This window comes from Convolutriloba macropyga, chromosome 7, assembly GCF_964194025.1.
Source record: "Convolutriloba macropyga chromosome 7, txConMacr16.3, whole genome shotgun sequence".
In the NCBI taxonomy this organism is placed as follows: domain Eukaryota; kingdom Metazoa; phylum Xenacoelomorpha; order Acoela; family Convolutidae; genus Convolutriloba; species Convolutriloba macropyga.
In genome coordinates, this window is record NC_134474.1 from 6,808,095 (window position 1) to 6,832,071 (window position 23,977).

The 23,977-nt window shown below is 35.0% G+C and overlaps 1 protein-coding gene across 2 annotated transcripts; it reads left to right on the top strand.

Annotated features, from left to right (window-relative positions):
* Positions 1 to 3,741: 3,741 nt before the first annotated feature.
* LOC142342576 (atrial natriuretic peptide receptor 2-like) lies at positions 3,742 to 23,956 on the top strand. 2 transcript variants are annotated; one of them, XM_075393950.1, is made up of 4 exons: positions 3,742 to 4,245; positions 7,126 to 8,182; positions 15,137 to 15,312; positions 22,849 to 23,956. In XM_075393950.1, exons 1-4 carry the CDS (start codon positions 3,829 to 3,831, stop codon positions 22,939 to 22,941), a joined length of 1,743 nt encoding a protein of 580 aa, XP_075250065.1. In that variant the 5' UTR covers positions 3,742 to 3,828; the 3' UTR covers positions 22,942 to 23,956. The 2 variants fall into 2 exon arrangements, with proteins under 2 accessions (XP_075250065.1, XP_075250066.1); XM_075393951.1 differs by lacking the exon at positions 3,742 to 4,245 and adding an exon at positions 5,627 to 5,789.
* The last annotated feature ends 21 nt before the right edge of the window (positions 23,957 to 23,977 follow it).

Below are 23,977 nucleotides of genomic sequence, written 5' to 3' on the forward strand. Positions count from 1 at the left end.
AAAAAAAGTTTGGTCCACTGGTTGTTTGGTTTTCAGTTTCTTTAGAGAATTTACTGCGAAGTGATTTTTCGAGTATTAAAAAATGCGGTCATATGCTGGGTTTCAGTTTGTTTCTATTCCACCTGTCCTTGGCTCGACCCATAAAAACTACTATAAATGCTTTGCACGCCTTTATTGCAGTTGTTTAGATTAATAAACGCTTTCTATAGGACTTGTAAAAAAAGTGCTGAAGGTTTCCGGGCATTGATTACTTCGAACCAAGTGCTACTGTGATCAGCTGGTTGTACTATTTTCTAAAACTGCAACAAAAGATTCTTGTGGGCTGAACCTGATTTTTTCTACATAGCTATGGTGTCCCAGTAATCTATTTTCCAGGAAATTCGATTATCTTAATTATTATCTTAATTATAATCTTAATTATTATTATCTTAAAAAATTGTCCAATGACTTCTAACTTCTAATTTTTCTCTTAAAATTTTTTATCTATTCTGCTTCTTCCCCCACGCGTTTGTTATGCCCCCCATTACAATTTGTGCGTCAGTATTGAAAATAGCACGTGTGTACCAACTTTACGATGTAAAAATAGCACGAGCTCCGGGGGGGGGGGGGGGGGGCTTAAGATATATGCCCACTAGCGCGGGGGCCGAAAACAAAGTATCCTGATTTCCTGGTAATACATATGACTTTATTACGAGCTCTTTCCTAGTTCATACAACAATTAAACTTATGAATGCACTACTTCTGTCATTTCCTTTCTACTGATGTCATGTAGAGTGACATGAGACGCCCTCTTCTAATTTCACGCTAGAAACTGAAACGAATCAGGCAATATGATATTGCTCCAGAAGATTTTTACTTCAGCTATAACAGAAGAAAATACAACATATCCTATAACTCAAAGTTACAGTATCAGATATTTTCCCTCAGATACCCGAGGGTTAAAGGAGCCACTAACTTGCACAAAATTTTTCCAAATAGAGCACTAGTTTGCCTAAAAATTGTTGTACCTACACTGCAGTATCAAAAACAACGCAGCCAAATTTATTTATTTCGTTGTCAATTACAAGTTTAATTATTTTAAATGCTGTTTTATCCATAGCTATGAAATTTTTGAATGTTTTACTATAATTATAATAATTTTCAGACTGTAATAATAATCTTTTTTAATAAGAAATTCCAAATTTCTTATGACCTAAATTATGGGAGCCTACGAAGGAGAGATTTTAAATTCAATTAATGTTACTAAACTTGAAAACAATAATTACCTCAATCATTTCCCTTTTTCCAACGCATTGTTAATTAGATTGTACGTGTAAACTACGCTCCTTTTCGCAGGGTAACTCTATCTGTCTTCTATAGTTCCTTTTTTGTTGTTTAATAGAGGAACAGAAGATTTCGTCCTGTAATTTATAAAGATAAATGCTCCGCTACAAATTATTAATGTTACCCATGCAAAATTGAAATTTTTGCGTTACTTACCAAGAGTTTGAAGTGTTTTGACTTCTGTTTGGCAGTAGGAACTGCGTTGACTTTTGCTTATTATTTTTTCAATACCAAAGGTTTTTCTGTGGATTGTTAGTTTTTAGTTCTTCATATTTAGTCTTGGCATCTAGTGGATTGCAACTTTTTCTTTTGATATGGTGTTCAGGCATTAAACCATTTGACGTGTTTCCTTTCTGAAAGTTTTTTGGTAGTGGTTGTCTGTTTATTGCAGATAAAAAGAAAACTACAAAAGTCGTGAATTTGATCGTCTTTTTTAGCGGAACGGGGACAATATAACAACAGCTAAGGCTAAAAACATTTTTATGTACGTTTAGACTATCAAAACAGGGGTGCTCGAAAATTAGAATTACTACTAGAGTTTGATAAATCCACGAGTCTTTCAATAATTGCATGGGTGTGAAGTATCGCATCGATCATCTTTTTGAACCGCTACATTTCGTCAATGAGTGATTTCATACAAAACTGTCGTATTAGCCCAGAAAATATATAATACTAATTTTTCGAGAAAAAAGGAGACATTCAGTAAATTGTAGGACTATTTCGCTGGCCTATTTCACTGGTAAGCTTTTGTGAAGGATTAATTAACTGTGTTTTCCTTCAAAATCAAATATTGGCTAATACTGCCCGTTATCTAATAATATCCAGGCACTATTCAATTTAATCTAAGTTTTTTTAAATGTTGTTGAAGATTGTACCATCAATTACCAGATATCCAATAACCAACTTTACTGCATGTACAGTTTTTGAAATTGATTTTTGTTAGAACTTTTGAGATAGAGAAACGAAGATTTTAATCAAGCATGTTCCTTTGTCTATGAAAAGAATTTGTTTCCAAAGATCATGAGCTCTTCTACTAGAAAAACTGACATCGTTAGGATTTGAAATCCGTGAGATGAAATTCTTTAGTAACTGAGACGATAATCTTGTTTTCAATATTTTTAGTCCGATAGGTTCAGTCCGAAATGTTAGAAAACAGTATCTCAAATACGGCTCTTAGGCTACTACTGTTGAACTTCTGGATCTATTCTGTGTTTTTTACGCCCCCCAGTTAAAAATTATGTGTTGTTATATAGAACGTTACTATGTAAAAAAATAGCGCGTGCGCCGGGGGCGTAAAAATATAAGCCCACTAAGCTGGGGGCCGAAACAGAATAGATCCGAACTTCTATTTGAACTATATGCACATGCTAAATAAACGAGGTTTGATGCAATATCCAGAACAGTGTCGTACTCTAAATTAGCAAGTTTATTAACCAGGAATATAAGTCCTTTTGAAAGGTGCATTTTGGATGTGGCTGATTTTTTTGAATAAAATTTACTCATGAATAAAGAAATTCTTACTTTTCGAAAAGACGATACTTAGGCAAATTAAAATAAATTCCCAGTTGATCGATGAAGTATAATGATTGAAATGCCTTCCCGTACCTAACTCCAAGTGCGTTTCAGTACCGGGCCAGCCTAAATGCAATTCCTCATCATTACTGAATCATAGACTGATTCAAGTCATTTTTTTTTACTTGTCAGACTTGCGTTCAGTCTGATTTTACAATAGTCGGACTTGGGCCAAGTGCAAAAATAAAGTACCGAACGGGGATCGAACCTACGATCTCCCTCTCCCTAGATTTTTGTTCTCCTTTCTGCGCCACCACGATTGTGGAAAGTTTGTCTTTTGTGCCGCTTATATACGCCTGAAAGAAGCAAATCTCAAGCGAGAAAAATATATTACACGGGAGACTTGTATTTACAATTGCCTAGTACTGATTTAAACTTGGTGTTCGGTACGGGTCGGTTTTATGTGGCATCATTTACAATACGCAGCCGACTTACATACCTAATTGGGAATAATCAATACAATTTTGATAATGACATTCGAAAAACAGCTAAGTTGGGCAGTAAACGGAGGCCTTGATCGTTCTAAATACGATTCTTTAATCCACTTGCAACCGCTAAACAATGTTACCAATGAAATTTATTAAATTACAGACTGTCAACGAACATCAGACTTCCGATTGAAATTAGTTGGAATTGATTTTGAAGGAGTTCTAACAGGACCCAGGGCAACTTCACTATCCCACCATACGTTGTAGAGGGGTATTCAAATGAGGTGTTTAGATTGCATGTCACCAAAAAAGCTTGATTTTTATAACCTAAGAAGTTTTGTGGTTTCTTTAGTGCGTAAGTGGTTCCCGGCAAAGCATTCAAATGTATCCTGTAACGAGACTTCGTTCTCTGGATAATTTCCTGATCATTATATTTCAGAGCATTGATGAGAGCGGGGGTACAAGAGTAGCGTCTAACATCTTCAAATGGTGGACTGATTAACAAATGCAATCTGTCATGTCGAACTCGGTGTTTTTCGAGTCCGCATTGCAGATCATTTGCACAATAGTACTTGTGAATAATGCGTTGTTCCCGGTTGGCTGTTACGATGACAATTATGTACAGGGCCATGTTACTATCGGACAGAAAGCCAATTGGAAGCAAGAATATCGGCTGGGGGTGCTAGCGCCAGCAAAAACCGACTACTCAGTATCTCCTATGTCGCTCAACTCAACTTTGGTGGCGCTGCAAATGAGCATTGAGAAGCTATTGGGTGATCTGTTGCCCAATTTTTACTTTAAAGTCAGCTATATCGACACTGATTGTAACTACAAGACACATTCTATGGCAGCTATTATAAGTTATGCAGATAACCATGTACATGGCTTCTTCGGTCCAATGTGTCCAACTATGATGCCCTGGGTGTGTAGATTTTTTTTACTCTTATTAATTTGAGAAATGTGAATCGTGTTTTTTTTTCCTTTTTAATCTATCAACGTTTCAAACTAACAGCCCCCCTTTTTCGAAAAAAAAATAGGCAAAGCTTATGCCAGCCCAATTTACAATTGTTATTAATAGCCGCCCTCATCTTCTCAGCCGGCTATTTCTATTATAGCGCTCATATTCGAATTGTATAAGAATTTGAATTGTATAAGAATTTGAATTGTATTGGTGTGCTGTCCATTTATGATTCGAAGAGGAGTATTGGAGAAGTCCTTTTTTACGACTCAAAGAGCGTCTTTTTTTGATCGATAATTTTTTGGAGTGTATTTAAAACAGGATGTCAAAGTCAATGCAACACGTAAAAATTAAGCTTTTAGGTCAAATGGTTGAACGAATTGAAGAGCAGAGAGAAGAGAAGGATTTTCAGTTCATGCTGCGTTTTTGAGAGAGTGCGAAAAAAGTAGGTGTGAAAGATTTTTCGCTAAGCGAGCGAAATATTTTGATCACGTGCAGGCTTTTTCGAAGCTGTTTCTTACTTAATTATTCTGGTAAAAAGATTGTTGTACACCATTAACAAGTAATTATTTTTTGGTGCATTTATCACTTTCATATATTAGAGTTTTATATGCAATCAGGAGCCATTTTTGTGATTTCGCCGTCTTGGACACTTTTTTAGCGGTTTTCGTAATTTTATTTAAGTTTTTGTGTGTCCAAAGTGAATGTTTTGGTTGAAATTTGTATTCTTGTGGGTTTTCATGGCCTTTTAATTTTGTTGTCATTTGAAGTTTGTTTTAGTTGAAGAAAAGAGTCTAAATTTGTTTGCTTGATTTTCTGTTTTTCAATTTTTTTCTCCTAAGTACTGTTTTTTCTGCCTTTTTTTCAAATTCAAATGTGTAGTTCAGGTTGGTTAATGTTTCTAAGTGGAAACAATTACAGGTCTGCTAGCACATATTTTAATATGTAAGTTCTGCAGTTTTATACATTTTCTTGGTTTTTGAAGTCAAATTGGAGTGAATTGTTGACGTCGAAACAGGAAGTGGCTCGCAAAAGCAAGCAATTTGGCGGCGTGAATTTTTTCGCTCTAAAATAGAGTGAATGAACAGTGTTGGAACAAAAATTCGCTTTCTCGATAGTGATATTTTGTTCACATGCGGCAATTGGACATTGGCTTTTACTTTTTTTTCCATTTTATTGAATTGATATTTTTAAAAGATTTTCCCAATTCTTTCATAGTCCGTTGGTCTAGTTGTTTGTTAAGTCAATGAAAATTCTTGAAATTGTATGCTAGGACTTGTCCTGCTATGTTTTTTTTCGTCAAACTAGATTTTTTTCGCTTTATCTTGTTCAGCTTGTTCAAAATTTGCTTGAAATCTTTGTGAGTTCTCTAGGCTAGTTTCACTCTTCTCATTCTGCTCAAATTTCTTTTAGACACCAATTGCTCAGCAAAGCAATCTAAAGTGAACAGAATCAGTATCGATAATCGAAATCAAAACGGGATAAACCCATAAACTATGATGCCCTGGGTGTGTAGATTTTCACTGGTTATGAAATGCTCAAAATCAGAACAAAAAAAATGACAGAACTTTGAAATATAGACGTGTCTGAGTTAAGATACGAAGTATCTGAGTCAAGCTACAAGCCGTCTCCTCTTTTTCTTCTTAAAAAATACGTTTTAAGGGGTGAGATTTGAAACCATTGTGCTTTGGTCTTATAGGATTTTGTGCTTTAGCGTCCCCTGGCCTGTTTTCCGTGGAAAACTTGCAATCACTGTGAAAAATTTAAGTATAAATTGTTTTGATTGTTTGTTGAAACATCTATCTTATTTTTATCTTTGATATTTTGTTTGATTTTCTGTTTTTTTAATGTTTGTTCATTTTTGATGTTTTCTGCTTTTATTGTAGATGCGATTTGCTTAGTGGAGCGATTTTTTCTGTTCATTCGCGTGATTAAATTTTTTGGTCACACGACTTACCTCACTCTCAAAAATGACTTCCTCACTTTGAAATTGACTTTTATTTACTTTAATTCTAAATGAAGGTTATTTGAGATCAGCTAATAGAGGCAGCCATAAATTATACAGATTTTTAATCAAAATATAACAGATCAGTCTTCAATGAAAAGACAATTTTTTTGGTCTGTCTTTTTTACTGTTTTTTTAGACTGCCGATCTACGAATCTATTGCGGCTATTTTCTGGCAATCTGCCAGCTATGTTTACAATTCTATTATTTTGAAATGTATTGGGCGCGTGTTGTCTTTTTCTAAAATCTGTTCCCAAATTTTTCACTTTTTGTTATCATTGAGGAGTCTAAATGTTTTTAAGTGAATTGAAGAATCGTTTGGTTCTTGAGAGTTTTTTCGCGTGCCACATTTTGGCTTCTGTCGTCATTTTTTTTATTTATTTGCTTTTTAATTAGTCTTTTTTAATTCTTTTTGATTCAAATATAACGGTTTAAACTTCTCTTGCGCAACTTGTTGAAAATTTTAATTAATTTATTGACGATTTTATATATTTTTAAAATTTTGTCTCTTTTGTTTTGACTCGCTAATGACGGCTCTCATGGTCTCTCTAATAGGAGGCATGATTGAGTCTTTTCAGTGGTTCTAATTGAATGCTAATTTTTCTATTAGCCTTGATACCATTTGTTTTGATTCTTATCTTCATTTTTGTACTTTTGTTTAATGTTTAATTTTCGAATTAAAATTGATATTTGCTTTATTGTGATGGGTTTGTGTCATTATGTAAAATGACATGTGCGCTCAGAGGCTGCAAATAATATGAGCCCACTAAACTGAGGGGGGGGGGTTATGGGGATCGGGGGAGGTGGAGGTGGTTTGACTTGTCTCGTTGATGATTCAGGCAGACTCCCTGACACGTCATTACAGACTGAATTCTATGACAGTTGGATGTCATGTTGCAAGTAACTCCGATCCGACTGCTGTTCGGCTAATGGCGCCGTATGCTTACACGGGCAAGTATAACAAAGATCCAGTATCACCATCCGCAGTACTAGAAAACGGGCCTGGTATTTTCTATGCCGTCAAGCAGATGTTCGACTACTTTGGCTGGGAAATGCACCCTGCAAATATATATAGTGACTACGACTCGACTAATAAACGCGATGACCTCAACCTTGCGCCCATTTGGTCCTTCGTGCGTGACTGGAAACTGTTTGTCAATAGTGGAGTCGAAGATTATCACGTTGGGCTGTCTTATGTTGTTGACAACGACATGCGGGAGAAACTTGGGCCTCTTAATGAGAAACAACTGGCATTCAGTACTTTCACTAGAGTCCTAGTTGTGAGTTTGCAGCCTCAGTTTTTGCGACAGTTTCTCTACAACATTTTCTACCTGAAAAAGTTCAACATAGAGGAGTATGTGATCGTGTACTTGGACCACAATTATATGATCGGCGACAATGTGCAGAACCAGCCCTGGCGAGATCCATATACGGACGAAAGTCACCCCATCAACCAAATCTTAAAGCGCATATTTCGCCATGTCCTCATTGTCAGACACGAGGATCTGTTTGCGGGAAATGTTACGCGTTACGAAAGCATTCGAGACGATTTCGCGGCTGCTTGCAAAAGTAGCCAATTCTCGAACTGTGTCCTGCCGGAGAAGCCAGAATACATGCAGTATGTTGCTGCGACCTATGACGGTGTAAAACTGCTAATGGAGTCTCTTGCCAAGTCCATCCAGAATGGACTGAAACCTCCTTTTCACGACCACCTAAATCCTTATGTCCGTCAGAAAACCTTCAATGATCCAAAATTTGCGTCAAGTCCGAACGTAGTCTTCAATCCTGATGGACAAAGAGTGGTTCGGATAAATGTACTGAGGATGGCAGATGTAACATCTGGCACCTTTTCAGTCCACATCACTTACAATATTGATGGCTCCAACTTCACAACAGGTAAAACTTGATTAAGAAGCTTGTATGCCAAACGATTGTACGCTTGTCGGTGTTGGCTCTGAGCTATTATTGGTTTTCTCTTGTCTTTTGCAATTTGAAGGATTTGGATTGTATCGGTGGGCTGTCTTTAACATCTGTTCACATACTTTTGCGATTTTTTGAATTCAATGAGAAGTCAAATTCGAGTGGCGATTTTATTCATGCTGGAATAGTAAAGGGAGCGGAAAACATTAGGTTTCAAATGTTTTTTTTTCAAAATGCTTTTAACGTGGAGTGAGAAATGGTTATTGAGTGATTTTTCATTTTGACAGTAAATTTTGTTGGTTGCCATTCAATTTTTTTCTCCTTAAGCACAATTAAAAGTCAAGCTAATTATGTTCTAATTCCGCCTAGTTGTCGTTGTTTGAGACCATCATCAATTGGCTGCTAATGATTTTAATGACTTTGACACCATTTCTGGTCTTATATTAGTGAGTTTTTGAGATTCGCCCGTGTTTGAGGTTATTTTTGTTGTCTTATTTTTAGCCGCGAAGCGATAGCGGCTATTATTGGGGACATCGTGTTTTCTACAATCCAAGAATTGGATTGTATTGGTGCTCTGTCTTTTTTTACAATTCAAAGAATTTGAATTGTATTGGGGCGCTGTCTTTTTACGACTCGAAGAGGAGTATTGGAGAAGTCCTTTTTTTTTAATCAATTTTATTGGAGTGAATTTTGAAGCGCGAAATGAAACGCGTGAAAAAATTTGGAGTGATTTTGGGGCTGAACAAAAGTTGAGAGTGGAGCGAAAAGAGAGTGGTTTTTGTTCATACCGCTGTTTTTGAGAGAGCGAGAAATTGATATTTGAAAAAATTTTCTCTAAGCGAGCGAAATTTTTTGTTCACGTGCGGCTTTTAAAAGCAGTTTTTTTGCAACTTCTGATGGTAATGAGGTTTGATTATAATATTGGATTAGTTTTAGGCTTGTTTTGATAGGAATTGAAGGTTTCAAGTAGTTAATTCTGAGTATAATGCTAATTTGGAGGTATTTGATCAGTTTTGCTGATTTTTTAGACGAAATTTATTGATTTTTTGCCTGTTTTTTTTGTATTAATGCTTTCAGTGGGATTTGAATGGAAGCTTGTTACTTAAGGAATATTCAGCTAACAATTGACTAAATTTTTTTAGTGTAAATCATTCTTTTCTTCGGGAAATTCACAGAAAAATTGAGAAATTTTAAACCATTTTTCTTATTTTTTTTTGCAGTTTTTCTTTTTTCTTAGTCTTAGACAAGTTTCTTAGCCTATTATGACTTGCCCATTGTTTTGCGAGCTTTCCATTGCCTTAATTGGAAAGGAATGTTACTAGGCTTTATGTGTCCTTGTACTATTTAAAAAACCCAAGTTAAAAAAAACTTAAGTTTTTATAGTTTTTTGTTCAATTTTTTTTTGAATGCCATTTCTATTCTTCCCTATTTTTTTATGGCATTTGTGGAGGTTCAGGGCTTACAATAGTTGTCCTAGTTGTGTAGCCAGAAGTATAGAAAATTTGAGTTGAATGTTAATTTGTAGATTTTTGATCAGTTTTGCTGATTTTTAGACGAAATTTATTGATTTTTTGCCTGTTTTTTTTGTTTTAATTTCTGTAAGTGAGATTTGGATAAAAGCTTGTTAAGAAATATTCAGATACCATTTGACTAAAGTTTTCATTGTATAACTCATTTTTTTCTGAGGAAAATTGACAGAAAAATTGAGAAATTTTAAACCATTTTTTTAATTTTTTTTGCAGTTTTTCTTTTTTCTTAGTCTTAGTCAAGTTTTTTAGCCTATTATGACTTGCGAGCTTTCCCTTGCCCTAATTGGAAAGGAATTGTACTCGGCTTTATGTTTCCTTGTACTATAAAGAACTCAGTTTTTATAGTTTTTTTTTTCAATTTGTTTTTGAATGCCGTTTCTATTCTTCCTTAATTTTTTTATGGCATTTATGGAGGTTCAGGGTTCACAATAGTTGTTCAGTTGTTTAGTCATAAGGATGGGCAATTTTCTCCTTCGAGTCGTTTCCGGAATTCTTCCGGCTATGTTTTTTTTAAGATCTGTTCACACATTTTCATGATTTCTGAAGTCAAATTGGAGTAGTGATTTCGGTCACGCCGAAACAGGAAATGGAGCGAAAAAGCGAGTGGTTTTGCGGCGTGAATTTTTTTTTCGCTCTAATTTTAAAGTGGAGTGAGAAAACGGTGTTTGAAAAAAAAATTCGGTTTCTCGGTAGTGGTTTTTTGTTCACATGCGGTCACATAGTTTCACTCTGATTTTCACTGTTTCTTCAATTTTTTGGATCGGATTTCTTTCTAAATTGTTTTCCCAGTCCATTCACAGCTCATTCTAGGCCTAGTTTTTTGTTTGAATTAAATTTTCATTTCGCGGTAGTGGTTTTTTGTTCACATGCGGCATTTAGACATTGATTTTCTGTTTTTTTCATATTTTTTATCTGATTTTTTTAAAATGGTTTTCTCAATTCACATATAGTCCATTCTAGGTCTAGTTTTTCTGTTTAGTCAATGAAAATTCTTTGAATTGTACGTCACGACTTGTCCTGCTTTTTTTTTATTTTTGTAAGATGTTTTCACATCTTTTCATGACTCTGAGCTTTCAAAACGGGATAAACAGGTAAAGCTCAGCGGGCATCAAGATTCATTAGAGGCCCTTAGCCGTGTTTAGTTGTCCTCCAAATGTTTAGAGTGTTGAAGCTGCTGGGAAGGCCGTAATTCAAGGTTATAAGGTCATTATTAGGAGTTTTTTAGCCCAAAATGTTGCAAGTTTTCGCATTTTTTCGTCATTTTTCCAATTTTTTGTTGGATCAGTCTGAAATTCAGCTTTGTGAAGCTTCATATTGGTGTTTGGCGTGAGGTATTTACGTTTAATGGCCATTTTAGGAGCTAGATGTTTTGGTATTCCAAAAGTAAACGTGCAAATTTATACAGTTTCCTAACAATTTTTCAATGTTGACAATTTTTGTCATTTTTTGAGGTTTTTCAGCCCCTGGTGTCAAGAAGCCTCCTCTTGGTTATAATAATAGGTTATTGCATAATTTCTGGTGGTAGTGGAGTGGTTTTCAACATTTTAACATCACAAATTTTAGCAGTTTTTTGATAGAATTTTTTTCAAGTTTTTGAAAATTCTTCTCAATTTTTGGGTTTCTCTAACCTCAATGGCCAAAGCTTCTCCTCTAGTTTTTGATAATAGTTTACTGCATAGTTTTATTTGTAATGGGGAATGTGTTTTAAGATTTTAGTATCTAGAATTTAACGATTTTTTAAGAAAAGAAAAACAAGTTTCTGTAAATTTAATATTTTTTCTCACTGGTCAGTGAACCTACTATAAGGTTTGCAATTATGTTGCTGCATAGTTTCTAGTGGCAATAAAATGGTTGTCAATTTTTTAATATCACAAATTTTAGCAGGTTTTTGAAATAAAACTTGCCATTTTTCAAGTTTTTTAAAAAATGTATTGAAATTTTTTGATTTTTTCCTGCACCAGGTCCCAGGAACCTCCTCCAGAGTTTGATAATAAGTTACTGCATAGGTGATAGAGGTAATGGAATGGTTATCAATACATTAATAACACGAATATCAGCAATATCTTGATAAAATTAAATTTTCAATTTTCTGAAAATTATTATCATGTTACAATTTTGTGGACCTTTTTGAGCCAGTGAAGCTATTCAAGGCCTGCAGTAGGGATAATGGATAGTCTCCAGAGACAATAAAAGGGTTCTGAAGATTATAATATCACGTTTTTAGCAAGATTTTGTGAAATTTTTTAAATGTTTAGAATTCTTTGTCATTTTCTGAGTTTAGCGACCTTTACCGTCCCACGAAGCATTTCTAAGTCTTGCAGATGCGTTACATAACAGAATTCCAGAGATAAAAATTGGTTTTTAATTTTTCCAGCGATATTTAGAAAATTTCTTTAAGTTTTGCTTTTCTCAGTTTTTTTGAAGCATTTGTGATATCTCTCGAGTTTATCTAACTTTAGTGGCAAAATAATCTCTTTAAAAGCTTGTGCGTGAACTAATGATGAGTTTGAATTGTTTCATTTATGGCCTTCAGGTTAAAAGCTTCAAGAGTTTTAGCATTGGTTATTTTGTTTAGTTTGTTTGATTCTTTTGGGTTCTCAACTTTATGGTCTTTATGGTTGGGATTGTTCAATTGATCTGCTGATCAGTTACATTAGGTCTGTTTGTCATTCAATTCTTTGGATTGTATTTCAGGACTTGTCCTGCTATGTTTTTTAATTCATCGCCTCCGTCAATTATTCTTAAGACCTGACTTCTTGGAATTGACTTTTTCAATGACTTCTACTGCTTTGCGGTTAAAATTTGTGTGCGTGACGTCATTTCTGCTTTTAGGTCAATTGTGTGACTTACATCACTCAAAAACATCTGAAACACTGAAAGACTTCTGAACTCACTTATGGAACTTTAAATTTTATGAACATTTACTAGTTTAAGAACAATAGTGTGCATCTAAGTAGCGGCAAACTTATACGCCCTTGATTCTTGATTATTAGCCTTGAGTTTTTCATTTCGAATATAAATTTTGAAAAATCTCCTAGTGTTTTTTCCATATAGACTGTATGTGTCTTAAAGTTGACAGTTGAACTAACCCAAAAAGTCTAGTGGTCTATTAAGGGACTGGTGGTCATAGCCACAAGCACCTATCGCGGCTATTTTCCGGCAATTTGCCAGCTGTTTTTTTTTTAATTTTTGTTGCCTCATCTTTTAGTTAATGACAGTTTTCATCGCTTGCTAATGAGGCTTTAGTGAACCTAATGTGTTTTGAATTTTTAGCCAATGCTTTTTACGCATTTTGACACTAGTATAAAAAAGGTTTTCTTGAGTTGGCATTTTTTGTTGGTTTCGTTTTCTTGTCACGTATTCTCTTTAACATCTTAGTAGGTTACTTATGAGCCATAATAATATGAGCTGTTCTTTTTTTGAGTTAATAGCTAATTGTTTTAATGACTTTGACTAAAAAGTTAGTATTTTTTTTTACTTTTGCTGGTTGTTATTGCTTTTTTTGTTGGCTTGTTGCTTAGTGTGAATGAAAAAAACATCTACTTGTCTTTCTAATGCGCTCAATTAGTGGATGAATTATACTGATTTTAGTTAATAATTTGTGATTTTTCGTACATTTTTCACCTAATGGAGTCAATAAACGATGCTTTATGATCTCTCCAGTTGATAGACAAGCTATGAGTTAGAACTTTAGCATTTTGTTATGCGCTTTTTTCTAAATTCGACTCTTTGTCAAATAGATTCTTATTTTTGCCAATTTTTCATTTTTGTGATTGTTTCCATGGGTTTCTGCAAAGTTAGTTTATACTTTTTAGGCACGCGTAGTATCAATGTGTTTCTAAATTCTTTGGAATTTTTATAATGTTTTTGACAATTCTAGTTATGGGAAATTTGATTTAAGCTCTTTAGATTAAAAGTTGTGCATCTAGGATCCTATACTTTTCTGCTGTCAAAGTTTGATGTTGCTGGAAATCTGCTGTTATTTGGCTCCTCAGTTAATTTAAGGCTTCGAATTAAAATTCAGGAGTTGTCCTGCTGTTTTTTTGTTAAAATTTTTACGACCATGTGACGTCAGATCCACTTCAATTCTGCTTTCTCTTTCTTAATGCATTTCTGACTTAGCTTTGTACGTGAAATACAATGTTTTCTTTAAATTAAGACATTACAGGAATTAGTTAAAAACTGGAATTTCCCTCGTCAGTCTCATTTTTTTGTCGTAATCTTTTTCGGACTGTATGTCTATGAAGCTATCGCAGCTATTTTTGAGGTAATGTGACAGCTATGTTTAATATTACCTAACTTATAAAATTAAGTTTTTATATAGCACGTTACTCTGTAAAAAAAATAGCACATGCGCCTAGAGTCCGTAAAAGTTATATGACCGCTAAGCGGGGGCAGAATAGATCCAATTGCTAATATACCAATTATTTATTACCAGTTCAATTTTCAAGCTGGGATATCAATGGCCTTCTCTAAATAAAGTGCTGTGTTGTATTTTGAGTTTTGAAAATGGTAAAAAGATTATCTTTGCAAATGATCAAACCTTGGAAAGTGATCAAATGGATAGAATCTGACATTTCTTTAGTAGCCTCCATTGGTCCTTCATGCTGATAGGTGAATTTTATGGTTTCTTGATAACAGTGGAAAAAAATCTTCAAAACATATTAAGTCAAAACAAGCGATTGTGCATCTTCTGTTCTGTATCCGTTTGTCTGTAATTTTGAGCCTCATTAAATGAAAAACTGAAATTAAATTATTGGTTTCACGAAAAGCTGTTGTTTCTTTTTTAATCTCATTCAACTATTTTTTTAAAATCTTTTTGATCTCTTTCACATTTTATGACAACCAAGCAACGAAGAATCGTGGAGTAAAATAAAATTGTCCCTCATTTGATTACAGAGATTGTTCAGTTTAAAAGTGTGTCCCAAAAGTTTTTGCAACGTTTATTTCAGAATTAGAGCTGTGGATAATATTGCAGGCATTGAATGCTTGTCATGGTATTTTTTTCAAGCGTGTTTGGGTCACTAGAAATTGATGGTTGAAATTAGGATGAGAGGGTTCAATAAAATTGCGGTCGAAAAAGTTCAATTTTTAGCAAAGGCTAAGTTAAGATTTGAGAATGCACCCACGTCCTATCAGATTATATCAAAAATATTAATTTCTTGAAATTTAGCAGAGCTTCTGAACGAGAATAAGTTATAATTAGGAAAACTTTTAAATGAGGTATAATCAGGATAAGTTATAATCAGGATCTAAATTTGACAAGCGCCTTGGTGTTTGGTTTCAATATTCTGTGTTCAATAATTAGAGCACAAGCAGTCAATAATTAGTTTTTTCAATGCAAGTCATCTGGTTTTGAAATTTTTCATCGCAGATTGATGAAATGGTCTTTTGCTACCAGGTCCAGGTGTTCCGTGGATAACGGGAGTTGCGCCTCAAAACCCACCAGAATGTGGATACAAGAACGAGTTCTGCAGCAAGCCCAACTATCTCAAGTATCTAGTGATAATCGCAAGCATCGGAGTTCTAGTCCTTGTGATCATTATGCTCGTTGTCGGATTCTTTGTCTACAAGAGGGTAACTAAATTGGTCACCTTTTAAGGCCTCCCCCCCCCCCCCCCCCCCGGACCTTCATTTGATGCGCTTTTAAAGCAGAAGTTTCATTATTTTCATCGTAAAAATAGCTTTCAGAAATGATCGTAGTTATCAATTGCTCCGGAATAAAGTTTGAAGCAATTTTACTGATTCACACAACAAACAGCGAAGACGCCTGTTTTTTATTACGAAGCTGTAAGATGAGCGTACCTATATTGAATTGCATCAACTGTTTTTTGTGCGTGACGTCAGACTAATTAGCCGTGTGTTTTAGCTGAGTTGCGTGATGAATTCGTTGATCTTAAATGACTTACCTCACTCTCCAAATGACTTCTGACATCTGTATTAAAGTATCCTAATTTTACTACATCATTTAAGGTCATTGAGCGGTTCCTCTACAATGAAGGCTCTTACTGATAAAGCATCGCAACTATAATATTATACGCACAATGATGTTTTTTTAATAGCCGCACAGCGATACCTGGGGCTATTATTGGCCTTCTCTTGGTTTTTTTATTTCGTCGTTGCGATTTTTGTTACAACCATATGACGTCACAACCACTTAAAATTGCTTTTTGTTCATTCGTTCATGCAGTTTCAACTGAAGTGCGTGCGTGACGTCATTCTTCGCTCTTAGTGGAGCGAGTTTTTTTGTTCATTCGCGTGATTAAATTTTGGTCACATTTGATCTATCTCAATCTCAAAAATCACTTCACTTTGAAATTGACTTTTTTTACTTTTATTCAAAGGATAAGGTCAAATGGGTGTGTGTCAATCAAAATGAAGGTTATTTGAGAGCAGCTAATAGAGGCAGCAAAAATTTATACAGAGACTGCTGATCTACGATGCTATTGTTGCTATTTTCTGGCAATATGCCAGCTATATTATAAAATACTTGTATTGATTATTTTTTTAGACCAAGTTGGCGATTCCACGAGCTCAAGTCTTTATTTGTTTCTGTCTGTGTTCTACGGTCTGCAAGTATATTTCGCAGCTAGTTCAATAATCCGCCGGCTATATTTTTGATTTGATTATAGCTGTAAGCTGACCGAAGCTATATTGCGGTGCTCTTTGTTTATTACTGTTCAAAGAATTTGAATTCTATTGGGGCGCTGTTTTTATAAGATCTTTTCACACTTTTTTATGATTTCTAAAGTCAAATTAAATTGGAGTAGTCATTTTGGTCACGTCGAAACATGCTACGTGATTTTTTTTGCTCTAATTTTAAAGTAGAGTGAGAAAACGGTGTTTGAACAAAAATGTTCTTCTGGCTACTGGTTTTCTGTTCACATGAGGCAATTTCGTTTTGATTTTACTGTGTTTTAAATTTTCTGATCGAATTTTTTTTTCTTACGGGTTTTCCCATTGCATCCATGGTTCATTCTAGGCCTAGTCTTTGGTTTGAACCAAAGTTCCGTTTCTCGCTAGTGGGTTTCTTGTTGACATGCGGCATTTTGACATTGATGTCCTGTTTTTTTTATGTTTTATTTAGAAATGATTTTTCCAATTCACTCATAGTCCGTTCTAGGTCTAGTTTTTGTGCAGTCAACGAAAATTCTGTGAATTCTTCGTCAGGACTGCTATGTTTTAGTTTCGTCGTATGACGCTCGGTTTCGTTTTACCTTTGTTCACACAGCAAAGCTGATAAAGTTAAATTTTCTGAATGACTTCTTCCTCTCACTAACTGCGTTTGCGCGCGTGACGTCATTCCTCATTCTCTCTCTAGCAAAGGTTTTAAGATCATTTGCTTGATTAGATTTTGATCATACGTGACTTTACCTCACTCTAAAATGACGTTTGCACTTTAAAACTTTAGTTTAATGTCAAAGGAACTTATATGTGCAGTAAAGGTCCCTAATAAAAGGCTTCTGCGGAATGAATGTTAAAAAACTTAATTTATCGCTGAATTTTTTCCTAGCGTTTTGAGCGGCGTCGAATTTTTTCAATTTAAATCTATCTGTTTCTATCTACATTATACGGCACCCAATTCTATTGCGCACATTCCGGCAATCTGCTGGCTATGTTATCAATTCTTATTAGCAGTCCGAAATAAGCTCTAAAGGCATCCTTTCAAGCCCCCTAGTGAAGCCATTATGCGCTCACTGCTATCTGAACCAGGATACAATTGACCCCTCCCCGATTTTCGTTTGAGCCATATTGCAGTTTCGCTGAAATAATTTTTTTGAGAAAACAAGTTTTATAAAAAAAATTGTTGCAGTCTGAAACGACATTTTTAATCGTTCATTTTCAAAATTAATATCCTCGTGATCAAATTCTATTCTGCAGTCGAATGGCCAGCGTTAGTTTATCCTGATAATTTAACGGTAATTATTTTTCACAAGATAATTTTTGACGTAGTTTTTGACCATGCGTGACTATCTCTTTTCACATAGTGAGGTTTAGTTGAAGATAACTGAAGGTGCGCAATAAATTAGCTGTGACAATCAAAATGTGACAGCGACAATGAAATCGACCAGCTCTTGTGAGATGAGCAAGCAATTGTTTAAGTTTCTGTGGAATTATTGCGAGTTGCAACTGACTTGTTTTCTCATCTTTCTATAAACTTTTTTCTAATTTGTGAAAGTGATTATCGTTTTCTCAACGCAGGAGTAATTAGATATCAGCTCTGGAATACTAGATGTTGGCTCTGCGGGGAATTACTGCTATGACAGCTTTTTATACCCCTGACTTTTTTTGTTTTGCTCAATCTAAATTTCATTTTTCGCTCTTGGTGGAAAGAGTTTTTTTTTCATTCGCGTGATTAAATTTTTGTCACATTTGATCTATCTCAATCTCAAAAATGACCTCCTCACTTCGAAATTGACTTTTATTTACTTTTTTTCAAAGGATGAGGCGAAATGGGTGTGTGTCAATCTAAATGAAGGTTATTTGAGAGCGGCTAATAGAGGCAGCAAAAACTTATACAGAGACTGCTGATCTACGTTGCTATTGTTGCTATTTTCTGGCAATCTGCCAGCTATATTATAAAATAATTATTTTGGATTTTTTAGACCAAGTTGGCGAATCCACGAGCTCAATTCTTTATTTGTTTATGTCTGTGTTCTACGGTCCGCAAGTATATTTCGCAGCTAGTTCAATAATCCGCCGGCTATTTTTTTGATTTTACTATAGCTACGAAGCTGAGCAAAGCTATATTGCGGTGCTCTTGGTTTTGTACTGTTTAATGAATTGGAATTATATTGGGGCGCTGTTTTTTTAAGATATGTTCACATTTTTTCATGATTTTTGAAGTCAAATTGGATTAGTGATATTGGTCACGTCGAAACAGAAAGTTGAACGAAAAAGGGAGTGGTTTTGCGACATGAAATTTTTGCTCTAATTTTAAAGTAGTGAAAAAACGGTGTTTCAACAAAATGCGCTTTCTGGTTACTGGTTTTTTGTTCACATGAGGCAATTTAATTTCACTTTGATTTTACTGTGTTTGAAATTTTTTGATCGAATTTTTTTTCTAAATGGTTTTCCCAATGCATCCATGATTCATTCTAGGCCTAGTCTTTGGTTTGAACCAACAATGTTTTTTTAGAAATGATTTTTCCAATTCACTCATAGTCTGTTCTAGGTCTAGTTTTTTGTGCAGTCAATGAAAATTCTGTGAACTCTACGTCAGGACTGCTATGTTTTTGTTTCGTCCTCTGACGCTCGGTTTCGTTTTACATTTGTTCGCACAGCAAAGCTGAAAAAGTTAAATCTTCTGAATGACTTCTTCCTCTCACTAACGGCGTTTGTGCGCGTGACATCATTCCTCATTCTCTCTCTCTCTCTCTCTAGCAAAGGTTTTAAGATCATTTGCTTGATTAGATTTTGATCATACGTGACTTTACCTCACTCTAAAATGACTTTTGCACTATAAAACTTTAGTTTAGCAAAGGTTTTAAGATCATTTGCTTGATTAGATTTTGATCATACGTGACTTTACCTCACTCTAAAATAACTTTTTACTTTAAAACTTTAGTTTAAGGTCAAAGGTCCCTTATATGTGCAGTAAAAGGCTTCTGCGGAATGAATGTTAAAAAAATTAATTTATCGCTGAATTTTTTTACCTAGCTTTTTGAGCGGCGTCGAGTTTTTTCAATTTAAATCTGTATCTGTTTCTATCTATATTATACGGTACCCAAGTCTATTTCGCACATTCCGGCAATCTGCTGGCTATGTTATCAATTCTTATTAGCAGTCCGAAATAAGCTCTAAAGGCATCCTTTTGAGCTCCGTAGTAAAGCCAACATGTGGTCACTGGCATCTGAACCAGGATACAATTGACTCCTCCCCGACTTCTGTTTGAGCAATAAAACGTTGAGCCATATTGCAGTTTCGCTGAAGTATTTTTTTGAGAAAACAGAAGTTTGTTCAAAAAAGAAAATTGTTGCAGTCTTGAAACGACATTTTTAATCGTTCATTTTCGAAATCAGTATCCTTGTGATCAAATTCTATTTTGCAGCGGAATGGCAAGCGTTGATTTATCCTGATAATTTAACAGTAATTATATTTCACAAGATAATTTTTGATTATTACGTAGTTTTTGATGATCTGTTTTCACATAGTGAGGTTTAGTTGAAGATAACTGAAGGTGCGCAATAAATTAGGTGTGACAATAAAATGTGACAGTGATAATAAAATTGACCAGCCCTTGTGAGATGATTAAGCAATTCATCATGTTTCTGTGGATTTTTTGCGAGTTGCAACTGACTCGTTTTCTCATCTGTCTTTAAGCTTTTGTTTTATTTGTGAGTGATTATCGTTTTCCCAACGCAGGAATAATTAGATATCAGCTCTGGAATACTAGATGTTGGCTCTGCGGGGAATTACTGCTATAACAGCTTTTTATATCCTTGACTTTTTTTGTTTTGCTCAATCTAAATTTCATTTTTCGCTCTTAGTGGAGAGTTTTTTTGTTCAGTCGCGTGATTAAATTTTGGTCACATTTGATCTATCTCAATCTCAAAAATGACTTCCTCACTTTGAAATTGACTTTTATTTACTTTTTTTCAAAGGATAAGGTCAAATGAGTGTATGTCAATCTAAATGAAGGTTATTTGAGAGAGCAGCTAACAAAGGCAGCAAAAACTTATACAGAGACTGCTGATCTACGATGCTGTTGTTGCTATTTTCTGGCAATCTGCCTTCTATATTATAAAATAATTGTTTTGGATATTTTTTTAGACGAAGTTGGCGATTCCACGAGCTCAATTCTTCATTTTTTTCTGTCTGTGTTCTACGGTCCGCAAGTATTTTTCGCAGCTAGTTCAATAATCCGCCGGCTATAGTTTTGTAGTTTTGATTTAATTATAGCTGCGAAGCTGTAAGCTGACCAAAGCTATATAGCGGTGCTCTTTGTTTATTACTGTTTAAAGAATTTGAATTCTATTGGGGCGCTGTTGTTTTAAGATCCTTTCACACTTTTTCATGATTTTTGAAGTCAAATTAAATTGGAGTAGTGATTTGGGTCACGTCGAAACAAAGTCGAACGAAAAAGCGAGTGGTTTTTCGACGTGATTTTTTTGCTCTAATTTTAAAGTAGAGTGAGAAAACGGTGTTTGAACAAAGAATGCGCTTTCTGGCTACAGGTTTTTTTGTTCACATGAGGCAATTTCACTTTGATTTTACTGTTTTGATTTTTTTGATCAAATTTTATTTCTAAATACTTTTCCCAATGCATTAATGTATTCCCAATGCATGTATTCTAGGCCTAGACTTTTGTTTGATCAAAAGTTCCGTTTCTCGCTAGTGGGTTTCTTGTTGACATGCGGCATTTTGACATTGATGTCCTGTTTTTTTATGTTTTATTTAGAAATGATTTTTCCAATTCACTCATAGTCCGTTCTAGGTCTAGTTTTTGTGCAGTCAACGAAAATTCTGTTAATTCTGCGTCAGGACTGCTATGTTTTAGTTTCGTCGTATGACGCTCGGTTTCGTTTTACCTTTGTTCACACAGCAAAGCTGATAAAGTTAAATTTTCTGAATGACTTCTTCCTCTCACTAACGGCGTTTGCGCTCGTGACGTCGTTTCTCATTCTCTCTCTCTCTCTCTCTCTCTCTCTCTCTCTAGCAAAGGTTTTAAGATCATTTGCGTGATTAGATTTTGATCATATGTGACTTTACCTCACTCTAAAATGACTTTTGCACTTTAAAACTTTAGTTTAAGGTCAAAGGTCCCTTATATGTGCAGTAAAAGGCTTCTGCGGAATGAATGTTAAAAAACCTAATTTATCGCTGAATTTTTATCCTAGCTTTTTGAGCGGCGTCGAGTTTTTTCAATTTAAATCTGTATCTGTTTCTATCTATATTATACGGCACCCAATTCTATTGCGCACATTCCGGCAATCTGCTGGCTATGTTATCAATTCTTATTAGCAGTCCGAAATAAGCTCTAAAGGCATCCTTTCAAGCCCCCTAGTGAAGCCATTATGCGCTCACTGCTATCTGAACCAGGATACAATTGACCCCTCCCCGATTTTCGTTTGAGCCATATTGCAGTTTCGCTGAAATAATTTTTTTGAGAAAACAGAAGTTTTTTTTAAAAAAAAAGAAAATTGTTGCAGTCTGAAACGACATTTTTAATCGTTTATTTTCAAAATTAATATCCTCGTGATCAAATTCTATTCTGCAATCGAATGGCAAGCGTTGGTTTATCCTGATAATTTAACGGTTATTAGTTTTCACAAGATATTTTTCGACGTAGTTTTTGACCATGCGTGACTATCTGTTTTCACAGTGAGGTTTAGTTGAAGAGAACTGAAGGTCGGCGGTGCGCAGTAAATTAGGTGTGATAATGAAAATGTGACAGTGAAAATAAAATCGAGCAGCCCTTGTGAGATGATCGAGCAATTCCTTAAGTTTGTGTGGATTTATTGTGAGTTGCAGCTGACTTGTTTTCTCATCTTTCTTTAAGCTTTTTTTTCTGAATTGTGAAAGTGATTATCGTTTTTACAACGCAGGAATTACTAGATATGAGCTCTCTAATACTAGATGGTAGCTCTGCGGGGGAATCACTGCTATAATCGCTTTTTATGCCCTTGACTTTTTTGTTTTGCTTAATCTAAATTTCTCTCGCATTCACAATTTTGACAAGTTGAACGCAATTGGCACCAGTTTACTATTAAATGTCGAATGAAAAGTGCGCTGACCTTGTCATTTTCCACTACAAAGCTTTATAATTTTTACCCTGTAACCTGTAATGATGTCATTTGAAGGACCTTAGTGAGCTTCTTAGTTCTAATGCGCCAGGCTACCTCCCCTAACTGCAATAGATTAGAGCTCCCACTACGAGAGTAATCCGGGTCTTTCCTGTTATAGCCCCCCCTCAAGCTTAGTGGTCAGATAACCTACAGCCCCATAATCATGGTAAATGTACCATAATGGGGGCTGTAATCGGAAAGACCCAGCAATCCATTGAACGTTTTCAATAGGTCTTTCTTGTAGCTGTTATCTGTCAATGTGTCGGTTCTGTAAATCTGTTCTGAGCTGTTTAATAATCTAATCTGTGTGGGTGGTATGTTTTAGGTGAAGTTCGATAATGAATTAATGCAGATGTCTTGGTTGATCAATTCGGCTGAGCTGGATCATCCCAAAACAGAACAATCAGTTGAAACTTAAAAGCTTTATTTTGACTTCATTTTGATTTGTACTAACACATTTGAGATAGTTATGATCTTTTCAGTTTGTGCCCCCCCCCCCCCCAGCTTAGTGGGTGCATATTATTGGCACTCCCCAGACGCACGTGCTATGTTTTTACGTTGTCATTTACTATGTAATGACACGCGCTCTGTAGCGGGGGGATGCATAACGTACTGGGGACGGGGAGGGGGCACAAGCCGAAAAGATCTGATAGATAAATTAAAAATATATAATGTTTTTGTCATATATGGCGGTGCTATATAATTACACGACCAAACTAATTGTTATCATATCTCGAAATTGATGTGTATTCTGCTCATAGAAATATTAGTTAGAGGTTTAGTCAACAGCAAACTATCATTAAAAAATATCTATTTTTTTCGAATACTTAGTTAGAATCACTTAAGTTTAGCGATGCAAATTTATTTGTGCTTCCATTTTTATCAATTATTTATCTCTCAGTTGATCATCACATTGATTTCTGATTTAACAAAATTGGAATCTCCCCCCCCCCCCCCCCAGTGTTTTTGATGACTCCCAGTTACAAATTATGTGTTGTTATATAGCACGTTACTATGTAAAAATAATGCACGTGCACCTGTGGGTCATAAAACATATATTCCCACTAAGCTGGGGGCCGAAACAGAATAGATCTCAAAATTGATTTCTGATTTATGAAGTTGCCTACCCTGAAAATTTTCGACATATGTCTGAAACCATTTCAGTTGTGTCGGAAACTTGTGAACTTTACCCTTTAATCGTTTAAGTGAGGTAATCGAAACTCAGGTACTGAAAGGTAAAAACATTTTGATTTCAGTGAGGCAACTTGAAGATCATATTTGATTAGCAATGATTGACAAGGCGTGCAATTTGCTTCGAACAATATTTAGTTTAAAACAAAAGTTTACTCTATCGCAATTCTGTAGAAGTTTCATTTTATAAAAGTGCTAAATATATCTGTGTGCTTGATTTTGTAAATTAAACGTAGACATAACATGTTTATTTTACACCTTTC

Coding starts and splice junctions, on each gene's coding strand:
- LOC142342576 (XM_075393950.1), top strand. CDS start 3,829: ATGCAATCTGTCATGTCGAACTCGGTGTTTTTCGAGTCCGCATTGCAG. Junction 8,183..15,136: donor TGGCTCCAACTTCACAACAG/GTAAAACTTGAT, acceptor TTTTGCTACCAG/GTCCAGGTGTTCCGTGGATA. Junction 15,313..22,848: donor GATTCTTTGTCTACAAGAGG/GTAACTAAATTG, acceptor GGTATGTTTTAG/GTGAAGTTCGATAATGAATT.